This window comes from Myxine glutinosa, chromosome 1 (genome assembly GCF_964187855.1).
Source record: "Myxine glutinosa chromosome 1, kmMyxGlut1.1, whole genome shotgun sequence".
In the NCBI taxonomy this organism is placed as follows: domain Eukaryota; kingdom Metazoa; phylum Chordata; class Myxini; order Myxiniformes; family Myxinidae; genus Myxine; species Myxine glutinosa.
In genome coordinates, this window is record NC_136261.1 from 4077236 (window position 1) to 4100344 (window position 23109).

Genomic DNA, 23109 nt, shown 5'->3' on the forward strand with positions numbered 1-23109 from the left:
TTACCTCCGCCATCGAAGGTGGATGGAGGTTATGTTTTCATCATTGTCTGTTTGTTTGTCTGTCTGTCTGTTTATGAACAGGATGTCTCAAAAAATTGTGCAAGGTGCAAGACCAGAAAGGAGACGGTAGAAGACCTAGAGACTACCGATCTGTCTGCAATGGCGAAGTGATAGGCCGAAAGACTCAGCTTCATCGTGGGAGATTCCAGTAATCTTAAAGGCCTTGGCTTCCACGGCGTCAAGCTGAGCAAGATGTTAGGTAGGGGAGCCAGCCCAGAGTGGAGAGCAGTACTCCATCAAGCTGCGGATTAAAGCCTTACAGGTCGATAGGAGTTCAGGTGTGGCAAGGAAGGGCTTTGTACAGCGCAGGATGCTCATTTGGCGGCTGGCTTTGGAGGTCAATTTTGAAATGTGGTTTTCCCAAGAAAGATCATGGCTGATAGAGAGACTCAGGAGTTTGAATGACTGAACTTCCTCAAGACAACTTTTAATAAAGTAGATAGGAGGGATTGTCACACGGTCCTTTCGGAGAGAGAGATAGTGAGATTGTGAGATTTGTCAGGATTGAAAGACATGTTCTAAGTGTTTGACCAGCTGGTGATTTTTGTTTTTCAAGGTCTGCAGAGAAGGAAGTGGCTGCAGCCTGTCTGTCTGAAGTATGAGGGATGTCACATCTGGTCTGGGACCCTCACACTTCTTAACATCTGGACTGGGACCCTCACACTTCTTAACATCTGGACTGGGACCCTCACACTTCTTAACATCTGGTCTGGGACCCTCACACTTCTTAACATCTGGTCCAGGATCCTCACTTATTAACATCTGGTCTGGGACCCTCATGTTATACGACAAAATTAAACCCTGAACCACAAATGATCAACCACAGTATTAATCACTCTCAAGCATGTCCATCTGGACCACAAATTCATTAACCACAGTATTAATCACTCTCAAGCATGTCCATCTGGACCACAAATTGATTAACCACAGTATTAATCACTCTCAAGCATGTCCATCTGAACCACAAATTGATTAACCACAGTATTAATCACTCTCAAGCATGTCCATCTGGACCACAAATTGATTAACCACAGTATTAATCACTCTCAAGCATGTCCATCTGAACCACAAATTGATTAACCACAGTATTAATCACTCTCAAGCATGTCCATCTGAACCACAAATTGATTAACCACAGTATTAACCACTCTCAAGCATGTCCATCTGGACCACAAATTGATTAACCACAGTATTAATCACTCTCAAGCATGTCCATCTGGACCACAAATTGATTAACCACAGTATTAATCACTCTCAAGCATGTCCATCTGGACCCCAAATTGATTAACCACAGTATTAATCACTCTCAAGCATGTCCATCTGAACCACAAATTGATTAACCACAGTATTAATCACTCTCAAGCATGTCCATCTAGACCACAAATTGATTAACCACAGTATTAACCACTCTCAAGCATGTCCATCTGGACCACAAATTGATTAACCACAGTATTAACCACTCTCAAGCATGTCCATCTTGACCACAAATTGATTAACCACAGTATTAACCACTCAAGCATGTCCATCTGGACCCCAAATTGATTAACCACAGTATTAATCACTCTCAAGCATGTCCATCTGGACCACAAATTGATTAACCACAGTATTAATCACTCTCAAGCATGTCCATCTAGGCCACAAATGCATTAACCACAGTATTAATCACTCTCAAGCATGTCCATCTAGACCACAAATTGATTAACCACAGTATTAACCACTCTCAAGCATGTCCATCTAGACCACAAATGCATTAACCACAGTATTAACCACTCTCAAGCATGTCCATCTGGACCACAAATTGATTAACCACAGTATTAATCACTCTCGAGCATGTCCATCTGAACCACAAATTGATTAACCACAGTATTAATCACTCTTGAGCATGTCCATCTGAACCCCAAATTGATTAACCACAGTATTAACCACTCTCAAGCATGTCCATCTGAACCACAAATTGATTAACCACAGTATTAATCACTCTCGAGCATGTCCATCTGAACCCCAAATTGATTAACCACAGTATTAATCACTCTCAAGCATGTCCATCTGGACCACAAATGGTCAACCACAGTATTAACCACTCTCAAGCATGTCCATCTGGACCACAAATTGATTAACCACAGTATTAATCACTCTCAAGCATGTCCATCTGAACCACAAATTGATTAACCACAGTATTAATCACTCTCAAGCATGTCCATCTGGACCACAAATTGATTAACCACAGTATGAATCACTCTCAAGCATGTCCATCTGGACCACAAATTGATTAACCACAGTATTAATCACTCTCAAGCATGTCCATCTGAACCACAAATTGATTAACCACAGTATTAACCACTCTCAAGCATGTCCATCTGGACCACAAATTGATTAACCACAGTATTAATCACTCTCAAGCATGTCCATCTGGACCACAAATTGATTAACCACAGTATTAACCACTCTCAAGCATGTCCATCTGGACCACAAATTGATTAACCACAGTATTAATCACTCTCAAGCATGTCCATATAGACCACAAATTCATTAACCACAGTATTAACCACTCTCAAGCATGTCCATCTGGACCACAAATTCATTAACCACAGTATTAGCCACTCTCAAGCATGTCCATCTGGACCACAAATTGATTAACCACAGTATTAACCACTCTCAAGCATGTCCATCTGGACCACAAATTGATTAATCACAGTATTAACCACTCTCAAGCATGTCCATCTGGACCACAAATTGATTAACCACAGTATTAACCACTCTCAAGCATGTCCATCTGAACCCAAAATTGATTAACCACAGTATTAATCACTCTCAAGCATGTCCATCTGAACCACAAATTGATTAACCACAGTATTAATCACTCTCAAGCATATCCATCTGAACCACAAATTGATTAACCACAGTATCAATCACTCTCAAGCATGTCCATCTGAACCCCAAATTGATTAACCACAGTATTAATCACTCTCAAGCATGTCCATCTGAACCACAAATTGATTAACCACAGTATTAATCACTCTCAAGCATGTCCATCTAGACCACAAATTGATTAACCACAGTATTAACCACTCTCAAGCATGTCCATCTAGACCACAAATGCATTAACCACAGTATTAACCACTCTCAAGCATGTCCATCTGGACCACAAATTGATTAACCACAGTATTAATCACTCTCAAGCATGTCCATCTGAACCCCAAATTGATTAACCACAGTATTAACCACTCTCAAGCATGTCCATCTGAACCACAAATTGATTAACCACAGTATTAATCACTCTCGAGCATGTCCATCTAGACCACAAATTGATTAACCACAGTATTAACCACTCTCAAGCATGTCCATCTAGACCACAAATGCATTAACCACAGTATTAACCACTCTCAAGCATGTCCATCTGGACCACAAATTGATTAACCACAGTATTAATCACTCTCAAGCATGTCCATCTGAACCCCAAAAGATTAAGCACAGTATTAACCACTCTCAAGCATGTCCATCTGAACCACAAATTGATTAACCACAGTATTAATCACTCTCAAGCATGTCCATCTGAACCCCAAATTGATTAAGCACAGTATTAACCACTCTCAAGCATGTCCATCTGGACCACAAATTGATTAACCACAGTATTAATCACTCTCAAGCATGTCCATCTGAACCCCAAATTGATTAAGCACAGTATTAACCACTCTCAAGCATGTCCATCTGAACCCCAAATTGATTAACCACAGTATTAATCACTCTCAAGCATGTCCATCTGAACCCCAAATTGATCAACCACAGTATTAATCACTCTCAAGCATGTCCATCTGAACCCCAAATTGATTAACCACAGTATTAATCACTCTCAAGCATGTCCATCTAGACCCCAAATTGATTAACCACAGTATTAATCACTCTCAAGCATGTCCATCTGGACCACAAATTGATTAACCACAGTATTAATCACTCTCAAGCATGTCCATCTGAACCCCAAATTGATTAACCACAGTATTAACCACTCTCAAGCATGTCCATCTGAACCACAAATTGATTAACCACAGTATTAATCACTCTCAAGCATGTCCATCTGAACCCCAAATTGATTAACCACAGTATTAACCACTCTCAAGCATGTCCATCTAGACCACAAATTGATTAACCACAGTATTAACCACTCTCAAGCATGTCCATCTGAACCACAAATTGATTAACCACAGTATTAACCACTCTCAAGCATGTCCATCTGAACCACAAATTGATTAACCACAGTATTAACCACTCTCAAGCATGTCCATCTGAACCCCAAATTGATTAACCCTGTGCCTCATCACTATCCCTGTGCATCGGTATGGCAGTACCTTGGCCTTGGCACCATTTTAAAGTTTCCTGTGATTGGTTTCCATTTGTCCTTCAGTAAATGTAATGATGTAATCTTACCTCCACGTCTCTGTACGTATGTAGGTTTCCTCCGCAACATTGATCTTCTCCCCTGTGTTGAGCTTCTCCTGTGCCGTTGTCTGCCCTTCCTTCCTATCTTCCGTTGTCTGCCCCTGTTTCTGATGGACACCGTTGAAATTTGAACACGGCCATGAGATGAGGGCAACCGGGAAGAGGAAGAGAAGCGAGAGGGGTGGCGTGGTAAGGGGAAGAGGGATTCAGGAAGGAAAGGTTTTTGTGATCGACGACGTTTTTTACATGGTCTTCCTGATTGCTTGAAAATGTAACGGCGCACCTTCTTCCCTAGAAAGACAGAGAGACACATACTGTCAGTGGGAGGGTCACAACAAAGTCCGACGTGGGTGAAGGCCATGCATCCCTTCATGGCCATGCATTTCCACCAACATGTGTATGTATATATATATTGTAGCGGTTACCGCTGGGTGTACACAATCGCCTTGCACCTACCAAGGACGCGGCCAGGGAGCGATCACCAGGCCGGGCTCGTCCAGGCCGCCCGGACAGGCCCAGACGCGCCTCTCCCGGGCATTTTATGAATGTCATCATAAAACATTTCTTCTTCCACTATCTTTAGCGAAGTCTTTCTCGGTCTTCCCCATCCTCTACTTCCTTCTACATTCATTCCCATCACTCTTCTCAACCAGTCACTTTCATCCTTCCTCAACACATGACCAAACCATCTCAACCTGTTCCTCTTCACGGCATCAATCACAGGCTCTATTCCCATCATCTTTCGCAATTCATCATTTGACTTCCTCTCTCTCAACGATACTCCGCACATCCACCGAACCATTCACATTTCCACCCTTTCCAGCCTTCGTTGCTGCTCTCCGTTCATTACCCATGTCTCGCTCCCATAAATCACAACACTTCTCACACATGCAGCATACACTTTTTCCTTCAGCTTCAACGACACTCCCCTCCTCATCAGCACGCCACTCAGTTCCCGAAACCTTTTCCATGCACATCTCACTCCAGCAACTGTTGCCGAGTCTGATCCACCATCTCCATTCAGCATGTCTCCGAGGTAGCAAAATGTTTTCGCACCTTCCAGCTTCACGCCGTCTCCAAGATCCAACTCAACATTTCCTCCAGCTGCAGCTCCCTCTGTGCACACCTTACATTTGAATGTAGCTGCCACACTGGTAAATGACCCTCTCAGACCACTACATTTTTGAGGAACCCACTCAGCGCACATTGTACATTGAATGGAGTTCACTCCGACACCCTTCCTGCACACAGCACATGGCCACTTCCCAGTTCTTTCCACCTCACCACATGCTTTACCACTTGCCATCACCTTCGTCTTTCCGATATTCACCTTCAGACCTTTTGTCCCCATACATTCCTTCCACTTTTCATCTTTTTCTTCAGTCCATCCATACTTTCCGCAAACACCAGATCATCTGCATACAACAACTCCCACGGTAAACCCTCCTTTACGTTCTGAGCCAGCACCTCCATCACAGCTACAAATAGTAGTGGACTTAGTACCGACCCCTGCTGCACTCCCACCTTCACCTCAAACTCACCACTGTTCCCGTCCTTCGTCCTTACAGCTGTGCACGCTCTTTTGTACATTGCCATCACTACTCTGATCAACCATTCCTCCACTCCTAACTTCCTCAATGCCCATGTCAATACTTCGCATGGAACCCTATCGAATGCTTTCTCCAGATCAACAAACCCAAGAAATAACTTCTTCCTCTTCTCCATGTACTTCTCCTGCAACTGCCTCACAATAAAGAGCGCGTCTGTCATTCCTCTTCCTGGCATAAATCTGAACTGCATTTCGTCGATCTTCACCTTCTTCCTTATCCTCCTCTCCAACACCCTTTCCAATACCTTCATTCCATGCTCCAATAACTTTATCGCTCGGTACGAGCCACACTCCAGAGGGTCACCTTTCCCCTTGTATAGAGGGGCGAGGGTACTCAGTTCCGATTCCACTGGAATGCGGCCTTCTTTCACCACCCGATTGCAGATCTCTGTCATTCTCTTCACACCCCAACTTCCTGCTGCCTTCAACATATCGCCCACAACTCCCGTCAGCCCTCCCGCTTTTCTACTCTTCATTGCTTTTATCGCTTGGTGTTGGGCCTGGTGTTGGGCTAGCGGCTAGGGTGCTGGCTTAGGATCCTAGGATCCTGGGTTCGAATCCCGGTCGATCGCTGAATTAACGCCAGGGGGGTTGACTCAGCCTGTCTTCCTTCCGAGGTCGGCTAATTGAGCACCAGTTCACTGGTAAATCCCTGTTTGTCGTAAAAGGCGACAAAAAGGGTTGGCGGCAGGAAGGGCATCCGGCCGTAAAACATTGCTTCAAAAAGGGACCGAAAAACAACAACAACCACGGTCCCCGAAAAAGGCCAACCCCCGCTTGGCGGGGAAAAATGGCCTCTAAGGTGTTTTTTTTTATTGCTTTTATCGCTTCCTCAACTTCATTCTCAGTTATCTTCTGTGCCGGTCCTAAAACTGGGTTACTCTCTATGTTGCCATCCCATTCATTCTCTGTATTCAACAGCATTTCCATATATCTTTTCCATCCTCTTTTAATTCCATCTGGGTTCACAACGATTTGTCCCACTTCATCCTTTAAGCAACTCACCCCCATCACATCACACCTCTCTTTCGCTATCTGCTTTGCAATCCTGAATACCGCTCTCTGACCCTCTTCCGAATCCAAGCGTTCTCCGATCATTTTCCTACATGCCTCCTGCACCTTTGCTACTTCTTTCTTTGCAGCCTTCTTGGCTGCCTTATAACTTTCATGCTCTACTTTTTCTGCTCCCGTACCCTTCGCCTTCTGCCACTCCTTGAACTTCTTTCTCTTCTCGTCAATCCTCTTTCCAACTTCATCATCCCACCACCATGTTTTTGAGTGCCTCGGTGGTCCGTTTGTTGGTGTTTGTTTTGTTTGGTTCCTCGGTGTTTGTCCACCAGTTAAAAAATGTAAAAGACTCTGACGACCCAAAATACCCCAATGAACCAAAAAATCCAAATGACCCAGAGGATCCAAACAACCCAGAAAAACAAAAGACCCTGAAGATTGAAAAGACCCAGAAGACAGAAAAGACCCTGACAACCCAAAATACCCAAAATACCCCAAAGACCGAAAAGACCGCGAAGACCCAAAATACCCTGAAGACCCTTAAATACCCAAAAGACCCCAACGATCCAAACAATCCAAAACACCAAAAAGACCCTGAAGACCCTTAAAGACCCTGAGGACCCAGTGAACCCAAAGACCCAAATTATCCCTAAGACCCAAAACACCCCAAAGACCCTTTAATACCCCAAAGACCTAGAGGACTGAAAAGACCCTGACACTCAGCTGATGCTCATGTGGCTGCACCATTAAATAAACTGTTCCAAGCAATAATTTTTGACGGGCTTTATACTAGTTATTAATATTAAGCCCCCCCCTCTCCCCAAATAGAGAAGTCAAACTACGCCTATGATAGAAAGGGGTGTTTCTTTATAAATCACATCCAATCAATTGAATTGGCCACAGGTGGACTCCAACTCCAATCAAGTTGTGCAATCATCTCAATGATTAATCAAAGGAAATTGGATGCATCTGAGCTCAATTTGAAATGTCATAGCAAAGGGGTTGAATACTTATTGACTCAAAACATTTCAGCTTTTCACTTTTAATTATTTTGTAAAAATTTGTAAAAATGTAAAATTAAAATTACACTTTGACATTATGAGGTGTTAAGTGTAGATCAGAAACAATAAATCTCAATTTAATCCATTTTAAATTCAGGCTGTATCAACAAAATGTGAAAAAGTCAAGGGGTGTGAATACTTTCTGAAGGTACTGCAGCTGTCGCCCTCTATCCCCAATCCTTACATGTACGTATCCAACTCCAGTTTCAACCCCTCTACCATTTCAGTTGCCACCACTGCTCCAGGGAGACCATTCTTTGCATCAACGACCCTCTGAGTGAAACACCCCATGCCTTAACATTGGCTCTCCGCTTCTATAATCTCAGGCTGTGGCCTTTCGTCCTATCACTACCCACTCTGCTGAAAAACATTTGTGCACTTGTTCTCTCTCTGCCCTTCATTATTTTAAGCATCTCCATCAGATCCCCTCGTAATCACCTCCTTTCTAATGTAAAACTTCCTGTCTCCTTCAAACATTCCTTATAGCCTAGTCTTCCAAGACTTGGGATCAATTCAGTAGCTCAACGCTTTACCTGCTCTGTGGCAGATATCTCCTTCGGGAATTTAGTGACTGTGCACAATATTATATCCAAGGCCTCGTTAAATTCCTGTACAGTGTTACAACAAACTCTTTTGATTTGTAATTGATCCCTCTACTAATACATCCAAAACTCCGTTAGTTACCTCCGCCACCAAAGGTGGACAGAGGATATTGTCGCATCTACCCTATAGTGAAGACCTCAGGGCGACAGATGACCAATCGAGCTTTAACTCCGAGGCGTATTCCCAACTATGGCGGTACCTTTCACACGTGTGGGGGGATAGGGGGAGGGGTTGAGGGTAGCGATGTCCTTACCTGCACGGATGGACGCGGCACGGGGGTTATCCAATCCCCACAACAAATAAATGTACAAAACCGGCAATCACCAATAAAGCAAATGAAATGCAACAAATAAAGGTTTAATGAAAATAAATGCCAGGATAACAAAAGGTAAACTAAATTCCTAATTGAGGGACCCTCCAAACGGACTTGTATACAACACAAGGGGATGATGAAATAAAAATAACATGTAGTGTGGTGCGTTGGCTGATACTCCGCCTGGTGTCCTTGGCTGGTCTCGGAACCACCGTGCGGGAACCGCACAAGATGGTGCACTGTCGCCCCCAGAGCAACCACCAATCTGCGGAGCGACGGCCACCCTCCTCCTCCAATCATCCCACGCTCCCAAAGCTCCGATGTTTCTCTCAGGCACATACGACATGAAGTGCAGCCATCACAAAGCCAGCACCAAAGAGAGGGAAAATATGCGGCCGCTTCCACCAACGCCAGAACAGAGATAGACAGGGAACTGTGACCACTTGCGATCAAGCCCGAGAGAGAGAGAGAGAGAGAGAGAGAGAGAGAGAGAGAGAGAGAGAGAGAGAGAGAGAGAGAGAGAGAGAGAGAGAGAGAGAGAGAGAGAGAAAGAAAAAAAAAGAAAAAGAAAGAGAGAAAGAGAAAGAAAAAAATGAAATGAAATGAAGGAAGTGCAGGAAGTGCGACCGCTCATACTAAGAGCCCGGGCCAAGAGAGGGAGAAAATGGCGGTACTTTCCCTTTTTGCTCCGACTGTCTTGAACGTTCTCTCTGACGTCACCCACACTCCAATCACCGAGCGTCGCTCACCTCATCGTTCTTTAACCAATTGTTCTTCGGGGCGTGGCCTCATGGCTACACTTGGCGCCCATCGAGATGATTTGACAGGTGGTCTCATCTGGGTATCGTCAGCGATTATGTTATTTGCAATTACGTGCCGATCACATGGCTGGCCGAGTGTGCTTTATAAGAACAAAGGGAAAAGTCACAAGGGTAATTACACATTGGGAATTTGTTCATATGTCTTATCTAATTGGCATAGCTCCCTCCACCCCTCTCATGGAGACACATAACGTTTACACGGACATTCGGCCCTGACTTAGATACGTGAAGTTTCTTCTTTGCGACATTCGGAGCATACAACTCTATACAATCCTACATTGACTACGGTATTTCATTACCTACCCCCATGCACGAAACACCCCCCCCCCACCCCCCACCCCCAGTAACGTAGCCCCTGCAAGGTTCAATGCAGACGTTACCGTTTCAGCCTTAACACTTACCGACTCACACTTAATTAGCATATGAAATAAATTAGGAGGAGCTGTGGGAAGCGAGCCATAGCTAACTTACCTGTTATCCTTACCATTCTACAACCCTTAACAACAATTCAAATATCGACACCGTTGAGTCCTCCGTCAATTCCTGGGGCGGGTAGAAAAATGTTCAACACACAAAAACTCTATCTTAACCACAACACCTTAATAAAAATTCAAGAACATTTGTTCATCTTGGGTCCCTCCAAAGACCACTTCCCCTAGTGGATGCCACAATACCCAACGTTACCTATGGAGCCATCCCAATTTTTCCAAATTTCCACGGGCCCTGTTCTTCTGATACAGGTGAGTGACATGGTGGATCCTCTCCCACTCACTCACACAAACCCGATAGTCAGCCAAACATGTTTCAAAAATCAAAACACTCATTCCAACCCCCTTGCAAGACAATGGCTTAAATGTCATTACACACATGTGTGATCCTCACTTAGGCAGCGGCGAGGTACCGTATAAGCAAGATGGTGGGGGAGCTTCAGGCTGTGGTGCCCGCAGTCCCAAAAGCAAGTGCCCAACTTGCGACTTCTTCACCCCCCCCCCCCTTCAATTCTCGGCCCTGTGACAGCCAAATAGCTCCTCAGCTGTCGTCCTGCTGGGGAAGGTCTCCGCACTAGGCTCCTTAGGCCTCGGGCTCTCATAGCTTCTGGGTCGCCAGGGGTCTCAATACCCTCAGGGCGCCCAACCAGACTCCGTCCGACAGGTTTCCAATTTCCAGAGACACCACCAGCTGCCAGGGGCAAATTACCTTAGGGGGGGGGGGGGGGCGCAGTCACCACTCCTCCAGAGCTTGATCCATACCTGCGGACACACACTTTCCCCACCCACAAAATCCACAATGACACTCCCTCCCCCACTGCCATTCAATTCTCAACTGTCATGCAATAAAGATGGTATTCATGTTACTTCACTGCCATGGCCGAGTTGCTGTGCCATGGCTTCACATGTGAATTCCCACATTCACACTCCACTTTTCAACCACAGCTCAATCCTTTCTTACGACCACACAAAAACACAAAACCTTCACACATAAACAAACGCCACCCACATGACACTTTGTGGCACACACTCCGATCCCCTCACCGACCATGTAGTCACTCTCACCCGCCCCCACTCCAAATTACTCATGTCCCAATTTCTGAGCTTCATGGGCCTCGACCTTGTATACAAAAAAACAACAACAACAAACCCTGGGACAGTAAACATCAAGGCTTTACCTTTACGTGCAGGTAGTCGCAGGTTGGTTGGGCCCAAGAGTGTCACCACCACACCTAGTTTCCTAAATTTATCCCATTGGGCCAATCAATTTCCCCAAATTTATCTTTTATCCGCTGTACTGGCAAGCATATGGATCCGCCTCCTCCGGTGACCTTTCCTACACTATTACCCTTGGCTACGACAGCTCCTCCCCTCTACCATGCGAGGGCTATCGGATGAGTTGAGCAGCCGAACCGCCAACATGGCCGACGAGTGTCCATAAGCGTGCGACCCACCATCCATCCTTAGGCTTCCTGCGAGGACCATGGCTCCACTAGCCCAAACTGGCCAATGTGGTGAGCACCTGCTGCCAACTCCACCATTCCCAAGGCCTTGGACCTGAGGGGCACGGTCACAGTGCGTGGCATCCCCCAGCCATGTCCCCTGCACCTCTCACATCCCCCAGTCTGACAACATGCAGCCCCTCAGTGCACACCCACATATGACCATGCCAAAGGTCTAGTCGACAGTCATGTTCCACCAGGAGACTCCATCCCAGAAGACACGGTCCGCACACCTCGGCCACTCATAACACCACATTGACCTCCAGGATGCCCACTCCATCCCTACAAGCCCGCATCACAATATTGGTGCTGTGGCCCCGTCAGCCAGTTGAAGGCTGTGTCCTGCTACTCTATCAATTTTTGTCCCAGCCTCCAACACTTTGGTATAACCCACCTGGATCAATAATGGTGTCACTGGACCCTGGCCTCACAGCATTCACCCTTAAATTTCTAACCCTCAAATTACCCTTGCCAATTGTTCCACATTTCACTATCTTCACCAAAGAAGGGTGCTTCTCCATACACTTCCCAGCCGAGCATGGCCCCGTATGCTAGGCTTGTTCCAATTTCCCGATTTATCCCATGGCTCTCTTCCCATGCTGAGAGTCCACAAATCACAGCGGAACATCTGTGTAAGACCATGCTCTTACCATCATGTTCCACAGATGCTCCAATGGTTGTCCAGTGGGCAATAATCATACCTGTCCATGCGGTTCGACCGCGTCTATAGACCAGCATAGCATGGCAGGTCACCACATGCTGGCTGTCCCAGAGTCTCAGGGAGAGGCTGCCAGGCCGCATGCCCGGGTGGTTACAACAACAGGCCCTTGTTGACCATCTGTGGTGCCACCACCAAAGCGTGACCTGCAACACCTCCTCCTAGTGGTCCTCATAATACACCATTACACCATACCAGGTGCTCAGGAGTAACCACCTTGGACCCCCACAGGTCTCAACCCGCTCCAGAGTCTGGCGACCCTGTTGGCCTGAGACACTCGCTCGGGCAGCACCCCGATGGACCAGGGACGCCACACTCCACCATGAGGTCCAGGTAGTACCTGGTAGTCCAGGTAGTCCAGGACCCCCATGAGGTCCAGGAAGTACCACAAAACCAATGGTCGGACCCCACATCCCAAACCTGCCAGCACAGCCCCCCAGCTGCCCGGCATAAACCAACTTTGAAAGGGGCAAATTTTCCACGAGGCCGGCCACAATGACATCCCCAGTCCGAATTCCGCAGCCCGGGGAACAACTCCCTCCATGGCTGCCCCAAATCAAACTCCCATTTAAATTTCAGTTTAAATTTAATTTTAAACATTTTAGCCTCGTGTGTACAACCGCAACTGCAGGTTACAACCCCTTCTTCGGGTTTTTCTGCCCCTCCCTGCAGCTGTTCCAAATTCAATTTGGGGGATCGCTTTTTCCGAGGCTCTATCTCCCGACCCCTCGATGGGTTTCGTGAAGGTTAGTCGGCTACCTACCGACATGAAAGTTAGTCGGCTACCTACCAATATGAAGATTAGTTGGCTACCTACCGACATGAAGGTTAGTCGGCTACCTACCAATATGAAGGTTAGTTGGCTACCTACCGACATGAAAGTTAGTCGGCTACCCACATGAAGGGGAGTCGGCTACCCACATGAAGGGAGTCAGCTATCCAAATGAAGGTGAGTCAGCTACCCACATGACGGTGAGTCGGCTACCTACCGACATGAAGGTTAGTCGGCTACCCACAAAGGTTAGTCTGCTACCGACATGAAGGGGAGTCGGCGACCTACCGACATGAAGGTTAGTCGGCTACCGACATGAAGGTTAGTCTGCTACCGACATGAAGGTTAGTCTGCTACCGACATGAAGGTTAGTCTGCTACCGACATGAAGGTTAGTCTGCTACCGACATGAAGGTTAGTCTGCTACCGACATGAAGGGGAGTCGGCTACCTACCGACATGAAAGTGAGTCGGCTACCCACATGAAGGTGAGTCAGCTACCTACCGACATGAAGGTTAGTCGGCTACCCACATGAAGGGAGTCAGCTATCCACATGAAGGTGAGTCAGCTATCCACATAAAGGTGAGTCAGCTACCAAAGATTGCCATAATTAGCAACACCCTATTAATTACCCTAAACAGAGACATTATATCAATGGACACCCTATACCCGAGTACTGATAACCCTCACGTGTTCCACCACCAGATGTTTAACGCTGTAGTGACGTTCCAAATACACATCACAAAATGGCGATCATGATGACCATCCGTTGCCAGAGTGAGAGAAATGCTGTTTTACAACTCCATTAGTTGTTTGAATTCAACATGGATGCTTTGTTAACCTGATACTATCAATGTCCATGAATGTATAATGATGTAAAATGGGTGTTACGTGTTTTTTCAAACATCATGGTGATCCAGACTTTAACAAAGTGATATACGGGAGATGTTCAACCCTTAGTTTCCATTTCCATAATCAGATCACTCAGGACTTGTATGGAAAGGTTCAAGATGAAAGACTACGTGTTTGATGTCCAAGATGGCGTGCATCACCTTGGAGGAAGTAAGCCGCCTCTTGGTGATTGCGGAAGGCCGGGATCGGTAACACCGCGTTGACCTTCCCCGTGAGTCCTGCAAAGCCTCGAGAAATAGAACGAGGAAAAGTTGGATCCATCTTTCCATTTGTGAGTCGCCAGTAGCTGGAATCCTGTGAGCATCACACCGACATGGCTGCCTTGGTTTAACGTTTTATCATTGTTTCACGTTTAACATCTTTGTGGTTCACAGTCTGTCCATATTGGCTTTTGTGAGATATTTTCCATGCTTTGGATTCATATTGTAGTTTGTGTTATGTTCAAGTTTAATAGGACTTTTGTGTGTGGACAGGTAACACAGGTAACACATGAAATCTGTTGTTGCAACATTTAGTGAGGGATGTAATAATCGGAGCATAAAGAACATCCTATCACAAGCTCAACAATGACCGGATGTGTAGGGTGAGGTTTTTGTCAGCACTTTGTGGTTGTGTGCGTGGTGTCGTCGTTTGTGTGGTACCTTAAAGATGTAGGTACGTGGTTCACATGAGCAGCGCGTAAACACCGCATCAGGTGTACCTGTGATTCCCCAAAGGGTTTGCAACCGCCGTGGGAATCCCATGATTCCTTGGGGACCCAAACGCCAGGACAAGCCACCTGGAACAGGTACCACCATCATTGTTAACCACTTCAACAACCTGATGCCTTAAACCACGTATTCATATTTATTTTCATCTAGTTCCCTACGGGGGCGGCAGGAAGGGTCATTCCTCTCTGGGATATATAGATTACAGTAGATCTATGGTAGGGTCTCAATAACATTTGGGGGTTGTGTTCATTTACCAAGTTTCTTGTAGAACGCTCCCCAAATGGCTTAAACATTCGAGCAAGCACTCCATGCAAAACCGTCGATAAGGAACGGCAGGCTTGGCAAGCGCTGCTTGGTAACTGGACACATCCCGGGTTTCCTCCCTTTCAGTTTTGTGTTAAACAGCAGTAGCGAATGTTTATGAAATACCACGTCAGCAGCAGCAAGAGTCATGTTATTATCCGTTGTGGGGTATATAGATTACAGTAGATCGTCGCCCCGGTAAAATTTGCCTCAAGGATATTGGGATTCCTTCAAATTTGTTTGAATTTAGTGTTAAACAGCATTAGCGACTGTTTCAAAAGGTAATCAAACGTGTTTGTGGTTTATAATATTTTACTTCTGGTAAAGGCCATTGGCCCAGTGCTCCCACTAAAATGCCATAAGCTATTTATACATGTTAACACAGCGTTTGTTCAAGGAGGAAAAACTCCCTTGGGGAGGTGGGATTATTAGTACCAATATTATTATTATTATTTTTATTACTATTTTTGTATACAAGATCGAGGTTTGTGAAAGAGCCAACATTAAACACACAAAAAGTCAAACCAACATAAAACAAAATAAGGGGAGCGGTAGACAAGATGGGGAGAGATGGGGAAGCACACAAACACAACATTTGAAAGCAGGGACATCGGGAGATCTGTGGGAGGCAGAGGTCTTGGGGGGAGGTGGGAGAAGTATAAAACACATGGACACTGCAAGGACTTCCAGGAAAGAAGTTGGAATTTCAAAAAAAAGTGGATCTGGGGTGAATTAGCGGGGGTAGAAAAGATCAAGGTTTTGGATGGGGGAAGATAAGAGATGGTGGTGAACAGCTGTTTTAAAGACCTGGAGGGGGGGGGGGGGGGGAGGGGAATTAAAGAAAGTGGGGGAGTTTGTTCCAGAGGCGGGAGAAAAGAGGAATGAAAGAGTGAAGGTGAGCAGAGAGTCTTGATTTTAGCAGTTTCACCATCAGAGGGTTGCTGGCAGATCTTGTGTGACCTGTAAGAATATTTGAGGGACAGAGCACAGAGAGAGCTGGGGGGCAAGGCCAGAGAGGAATCGGTAGAAGGCAGAAAGACCACCAACCTGCCTGCGGTGAGTGAGTGAAAGGCCCTCGGAGTTAGCTTCATCGCGGGAGATTCCAATGATTCTGAAAGCTTTTGTTTCAACATTGTGAAGCCGAGCTAGGTGTGAGGAAGGAGCACCAGCCCAGAGGGGAGAACAGTATTCATTGAGCTGTGGATGAAAGCCTTGTATGTGGTGAGGAGCTCAGGTGTGCCAAGGAAAGACCGCAAGGTTGGAGGATGCCGCATCGGCGACTGGCTTTGGAGGCTAGCTTGGAAATGTGCTTTTCCCAGGAAAGATCATGGCAGATAGTAAGACCCAATAGCTTGAGTGACGGAAGTTCTTCGAGAGGATTGTTGAGAAAGTAGATGGGAGGGTTGTCCAGTCGGTCTTTTCTGAGAGACGTAGTGAGAGTGTGAGGTTTCTCAGGATTGAAAGACATGTTCCACTTGTTTGACCAGTCTGTGATTTTGTCCAGGTATGCAGAGAGTGAGCAGGCTGCAGACTGCTTTTCTGAGGGATTAGGTATGGAGCGGCAGAGAGTGGAGTCATCAGCAAAGAGATAGAGAGGATTTTCAAGAGTCAGAGAGATCATTGATGAAGACCAAAAAAAGCACAGGGCCCAGAACACTGCCTTGGGGAACTCCAGCCTGAACAGTGTGGAAGTGTAAATTTTATCTATGAATCCAGTGATTTATATGAGCCACAACCTGTCAAAATCGTGTGTTTCGAACATACTTATCTTGGGTACAAGTTTTTTTTTTATGACTTCCATCAAGCAATTAAAAGTTGTCTTCAGTAGGAAAATTATCTCTGACATTTGGTAGAATGGTTTTTTATTTCACCATTACAACAGCGAGAAATTTATATTATTTACCATGATACATATAATTTTATACATTTTTTATATACCACACAATATATCCATATATTCGATATAATATTTCTTTATGCCTAAGGGCGATATTGTGCTTTGAAATATAGTGTTGGATCGGGTCTTCCCAAATGATAAATAATTCTGAACAATATCGAGTAATAAATTCAGAAAATCTTGTTGCGTTATGTTTTTAAAATACACTCAAATATAGAAATAAAATGTTTTTGTACTGAGTTCAATAAATAGGTTGTAGAAAGATATTAATTTGAAAAATATTGTTTTCAAGGTAAAGCCACCACGATGACTGATCCATGAGAGGGGTGGATATTATCATTCACTTAACTGGTTTACAATTTCCTTTGTGTTTGGTAAAAACTAATTTCCATCTTCACAATGCTCTGCATTTTAAATGTTTGCTTACAATTAAGGTGAAAGAATGTATTCCCTCCCACTTGCATACATGGAAGTAAATGGTTTTGCCTACGTGACCTCTGGTGGATGGTGATCCACATGTACCTTTCTTGCTTCATATACAAGTTAATCTTATAACTAGGTTTTGAAAATTGCATACGGAACTATCAAAAGATTGTATGCAGTCTTGGGGTTTAAAAAAAACAAAAAAAACAAGACGAGGCAACAATTCAGAAATAAATACCTGTAATTCATACAGTTGCATCCAAGTTTGCTTCAGCAGGGTAGCTATCTCTGGCACTTTGAGTTAAAAAAAACTGTCAGTTCTCAGTAGATCTTTTCAAAGACAATAATTAAAATTATAAACATCGACTGAATTATCAGGACAGTTATGCTAAAATCCTGTGAAACAATAATGTTAAAGATGAATGAATTACGGATAACATGCAGTTTGAAATTATAACCTGATGTGCTTGCAAAACTCAGGTATTTCTCAGATTATATTTAAAAGTTTAATATATAAAGTTTTTTGTAGTTTACATTTACATAGTATAAAGTAAGTAACCTTTCAGATGTCCTTGTAGTATTGAACATAAGCAAAAGACATATATCCACTTATTTGTTACAAGGTTTAAAAAAAGCTTTACATTGAAATAGTCAGTGAATGACTTTCGCATGTCCTTGAAGTCTCCAAACATAATTGGGAGAGTGTTGGCTCCGCAGAGCCTGGTGCGAACAAAAGAAGAACATTAAGGATATCCTCATTAAGGATATTTTAATATGCAGACCTCACTCAGCAGGGAGTCTGCCCATCCCAACATTCACTCGACCTATCAAATTGCATTTCCCCATTACTCGATCCCTCCCACCCATATTTCATTCGACCAATCCCCACTGCCCTATCCCTCCCACCCACACTTTGCTCAACCAATCCTGCTACTCTCCTCCCCTTTTCATCATGTGACCAATCCCATCTTCGCTCCTCCCTTCACTTGCTCCTCCCAATCATTTCTTTGTTTCCAGCCGGCAGGGGCACCGCCAGGGATTTTGGGCCCCATGAAAAGATATCACAATGGGCCCCATATGAAGCACGCGCGCACATTTTTTCCCCGACATTTTTGCCAGGAGGTTGAAATAATGCTTATATTTCTGCATACAGTATGGAATTCACTATTTGTTGCAAGATTGATACCCACACAAGAAATGTGCTAAAGGCCATCTTTTACAGTCTAAATGTAATTATAATGGTAAGAATTACAACATACAGTCATGTGAAAAAGTAAGTACACCCCATGTAAAGTTTTGACTTTTTCAACATATTTCAACATTCAGCTATTTGATCTTCATTTCAACAATATTGATAGATAAAGGTGATATAATATAACAAATATCATGAAACATTAACATTTTGTAGTCCATTGTATAATTTAAATAAACATAAATGCAAATTTTGCATGTGGAAAAAGTAAGTACACCCCTACATTCATCACTACTTAAAATACCTAAAATTAGAATCAGGTGCACCAGGTCAGGTGCAAATGATTAGAACATCGTTAGAGAAGATCTTGGAGGAACCTGTCTTATTTAAACCTCAGACATTTCGTTTGGTTTGCTCTTTGTTGTTGAAGTGTGTGGCGTCACCATGCCTAGATCAAAAGAGCTCTCTGAGGCCTTCAGAAAGAAGGTTATAGATGCCTACGTGTCTGGGAAGGGATTTAAAAAGATCTCCAAACAATTTGAAATCAACCATTCGACTGTCCGGAAGATCATCTACAAGTGGAGAACATTCCAAACAACTGCCGACTTGTTCAGGCCAGGCCGCCCCAGCAAGTTCAGCCCGAGAGCAGACCGCAAGATGCTCAAAGAAGTCTCTAAGAACCCCAGAATGTCATCACGGGACCTACAGGTAGTTCTTGCCACTGTTGATATCAAAGTGCACGAGTCTACCATTAGAAAGAGGCTGCACAAATTTGATCAACATGGGAGGTGTGCCAGGAGGAAACCTTTGCTGTCCAGAAAGAACATGAGGGCAAGACTAAAGTTTGCCAATGAACACCTAGGCAAAGACCAGCACTTCTGGAACAATATGCTCTGGACAGATGAGTCAAAGGTAGAGCTATTTGGCCACAGTACCAGAAGACATGTTTGGCGAAAACCAAAGACAGCATTTGACCACAAGAACCTGATACCAACTGCAAAGCATGGTGGTGGAAATATTATGGTTTGGGCAGCTTTGCTGCATCAGGGCCTGGGCAGCTCACCATCATAGAATCCACTATGAATTCTTCATTGTACCAGAGGGTGCTGGAGGATAATGTGAGGCCATCTGTCAGAAAGTTGAAGCTCAACCGAAGGTGACCTTGCAACATGACAATGACCCTAAACAAACCAGTAAATCCACCAAGGAATGGCTGAAAAGAAATAAATGGAGGGTTCTGGAATGACCAAGTCAAAGCCCGGATATAAATCCCATCGAGATGTTGTGGGGGGATTTGAAACGAGCTGTGCATGCAAGAAACCCCTCAAACATCGCACAGCTCAAGGAATTCTGCATGGAGGAGTGGGCAAAAATTTCTCCCAGTCGATGGCAGAGACTGGTAGACAGTTATAAGAAACGCCTACTTGAGGTTGTTTCTGCCAAAGGGGGCAATACCACCTATAAGAGCCAAGGGTGTACTTACTTTTTCCACATGCGAAATTTGCATTTATGTTTATTTAAATTATACAATGGACTACAAAATGTAAATGTTTCATGATATTTGTTATATTATATCACCTTTATCTATCAATATTGTTGAAATGAAGATCAAATAGCTGTATGTTGAAATATGTTGAAAAAGTCAAAACTCTACATGGGGTGTACTTACTTTTTCACGTGACTGTACATTAACCTCTTCAATTAAAATAAATTAACATTATCATCTATACCCTATAGAGTGATATAAAAAATTTAAAAAAACACCTTTCGAGGCCATTTTTCCCCGCAAAGCGGGGGTTGGCCTTTTTCGGGCACCGTGGTTGTTGTTGTTTTTGTTGGTCCCCTTTTTGAAGCAATGTTTTACGGCCAGATGCCCTTCCTGCCGCCAACCCTGTTTGTCGCCTTTTACGACACACAGGGAATTACCAGTGAACTGGTACTCAATTAGCCGACCTCGGAAGGATGACAGGCTGAGTCAACCCCCCTGGCGTTAATTCAGCGATCGACCGGGATTCGAACCCAGGATCCTAGGATCCAAAGCTGGCACCCTAGCCGCGAAGCCAACACCAGGCTAGAGTGATATAATTGTCATATAGAGTGATATTATTAGTGATATAAATATAGAGTGATATAACAAACAAAATATTAAAATCAGCAGCAGAGTATACATACAAGTATACTGTTGTGGAAATGAGGATTGTGTTTTTTTATTGTGTTGTATTGTATAGTAAATTGTTGTAAATATCACCCTCTGTAAAATGTAATGATTCCTTGTAAATACCTCCGTAGTGTAAAGGTCAAAGGGCGTCCCATAATTAGTCCATAAAGCATACACGTTAGCCAATCATAGAATACCCCTGTTCAATAGTTATATCTTATTATGTGTATTAGGGTAAGGCCTTGTCTTCCATTAAGATGACACTCCATTGCACTGTATTAAATAAGAGTAGATCCCCTTTCATCATTGCCAAGCCTCGATTGCAAATTACATCCCCTCCAAAACCACCATTGAACATGTGCTCGGGTCGGGGAAGAAAGGCGTGCCCGCCCGTCGTCATCAAGGGCGGAGCCAGAGGGTCGCGCGACCAACCAGGGCCGAGGTGAGCACACCGATGGGCGTGTCCTGAAGGCCGGCGGCTTAATTGCCGGAGGCGCTATAAAGGCGCGCGCGCAAGAAGTTGTCGGTGGTCAGTGGTTGCGTTGAGTGGGCGGTGGAGAGAAGTGCGCCAAGGAGTGATGAGAAGGAGGCCAAGTGAGAAGTGCAAAGAAAGGGTTGCGAGAAGTGCGAAACCAGAAGTGCGCCAGAGACGGCAGAGGAGGCCAAGTCCAGAAGTGCAAAGAAAGAGTTCTGCAGAGAGCCGCTTCAACCAGCCGCGTGAAGCCCTGACGGGGCAGCGAGTGACCCTGCCGGTGTGCGGTGTAAAGGCTAAAGCCGAATACAAGGAGCTGCCGGCTCCTCGCTTCCCGCCCGGAGTGGACCTGCTCGTTGTGCCCTGTGATTCCACCTGCTCATCCCTCCAAACGATTCCTGCCTTTCCATCCTTCTTGTGTACGTGAGTTTGTTTTGTTTGTTCTGTCCTGGGTATTAATTAAGCCTGTTTAGATAAGCTAGCGATTTTCACTGTGTCTCTAATATCTTCTGTATATTACTTTCTTATCTTTCCTTCTCCTTGGTTTTTTTGAGCCTGTAAATAGCAAATAAATTATATTCGTATTTCCAACCTTTTTGTCTGCTTCTTCTTCACATCCGTGTCGCCTTAGTCTTTTCCCTATTGAATATCTGTGGCGCGATCCGGCCAACGTTCGGGAATCAGGTTAGTCGGGGTAACTGTACGACTGCGGGGCCATCCGCTCGGCAAACACAACATCTTATCCGCGGGCCGTAACAATTGGTGTCAGGAGTGGGATTCGGACCTGGGACTAAATTTATTTAGCCCAAATTTTGGAACACCAATTGTACAATTGGCCGTAACAATTGGTGTCTGGGAGTGAGATACGAGGCCCAAACCAAATTTTTAAAACATCTAGAAAAACTTTGGTCAAAATTTGGAGCGGCCGAAATTTGTTTTGTTTTACAAAACCCGAATTTTGAAATCGCGCCATGGCTGGTCAAGGCGACGGGATGCCGTTGGGAGAGATAGACGGGGTAGAATCGACCCAGGACCTCGGGGAAATGTATGTGGAGGAGGGCAATGAGGAGGTGGTTGAGGAGGTGTCAGGCGTGCAAAATGGCGCTCTCGTGCACGAGGTTGAGGAGGCACAAAATGGCGGCGCTGCGGCAGCCGAGACCGCAGCGCTGGGGAAATTGGACCTCTTCGCGGCGCAGATGATGGGGTATATGAAAAAAATGGCTGAAAAATCCAGCAGGGACATGGACAATACATTTGAGGGTTTAGACAAGAAATTTGAGGGGTTAGAGAATCATAGAAGGGGTGAAAAATGGGTTAACGGGGGTGGAAAATAGAATGGCTGCCCAGGAGAATCAGATAGAGGGGGTGAAAAATGGGTTAGAGGGGTTAGAAAACAAGATGGAAAACAAATTGCGGGAAATAGGGGAGCAATCCGCCCGAGAAATTAAACAAATGGGAGAGCAGATAGAGGAGGTGAAAATCGGGTTAGAAGGTAAATTGGATGCTCAGAGGGATGAATTGGGACAGATGAGGGTGGCATCCACTAAGGAGATGGAGGAGATGAAAGAGGAGATACGACGAGGTGTAAGCGAGGAGGTCTCGGGGGTACGCGAGGAGGTAAAGCGAGGTGAAAAGCGTATGGAGAAAGAGGTGA

General features: G+C 44.9%; 1 protein-coding gene across 2 annotated transcripts in view; it reads right to left on the reverse strand.

Annotated features, from left to right (window-relative positions):
* The window catches only part of LOC137420882 (proteoglycan 4), a 94004-nt gene that overhangs the window by 13810 nt on the left and 57085 nt on the right, over positions 1 to 23109 (reverse strand). For both annotated transcript variants that reach the window (XM_068106368.2, XM_068106358.2), the window contains exons 6-8: positions 14942 to 15078; positions 14441 to 14594; positions 4483 to 4785 (exon numbers count right to left, since the gene is read on the reverse strand). In XM_068106368.2, coding sequence (XP_067962469.2) covers positions 4483 to 4785; positions 14441 to 14594; positions 14942 to 15078 — 594 coding nt within the window. The remainder of the gene's footprint in view (positions 1 to 4482; positions 4786 to 14440; positions 14595 to 14941; positions 15079 to 23109) is intronic.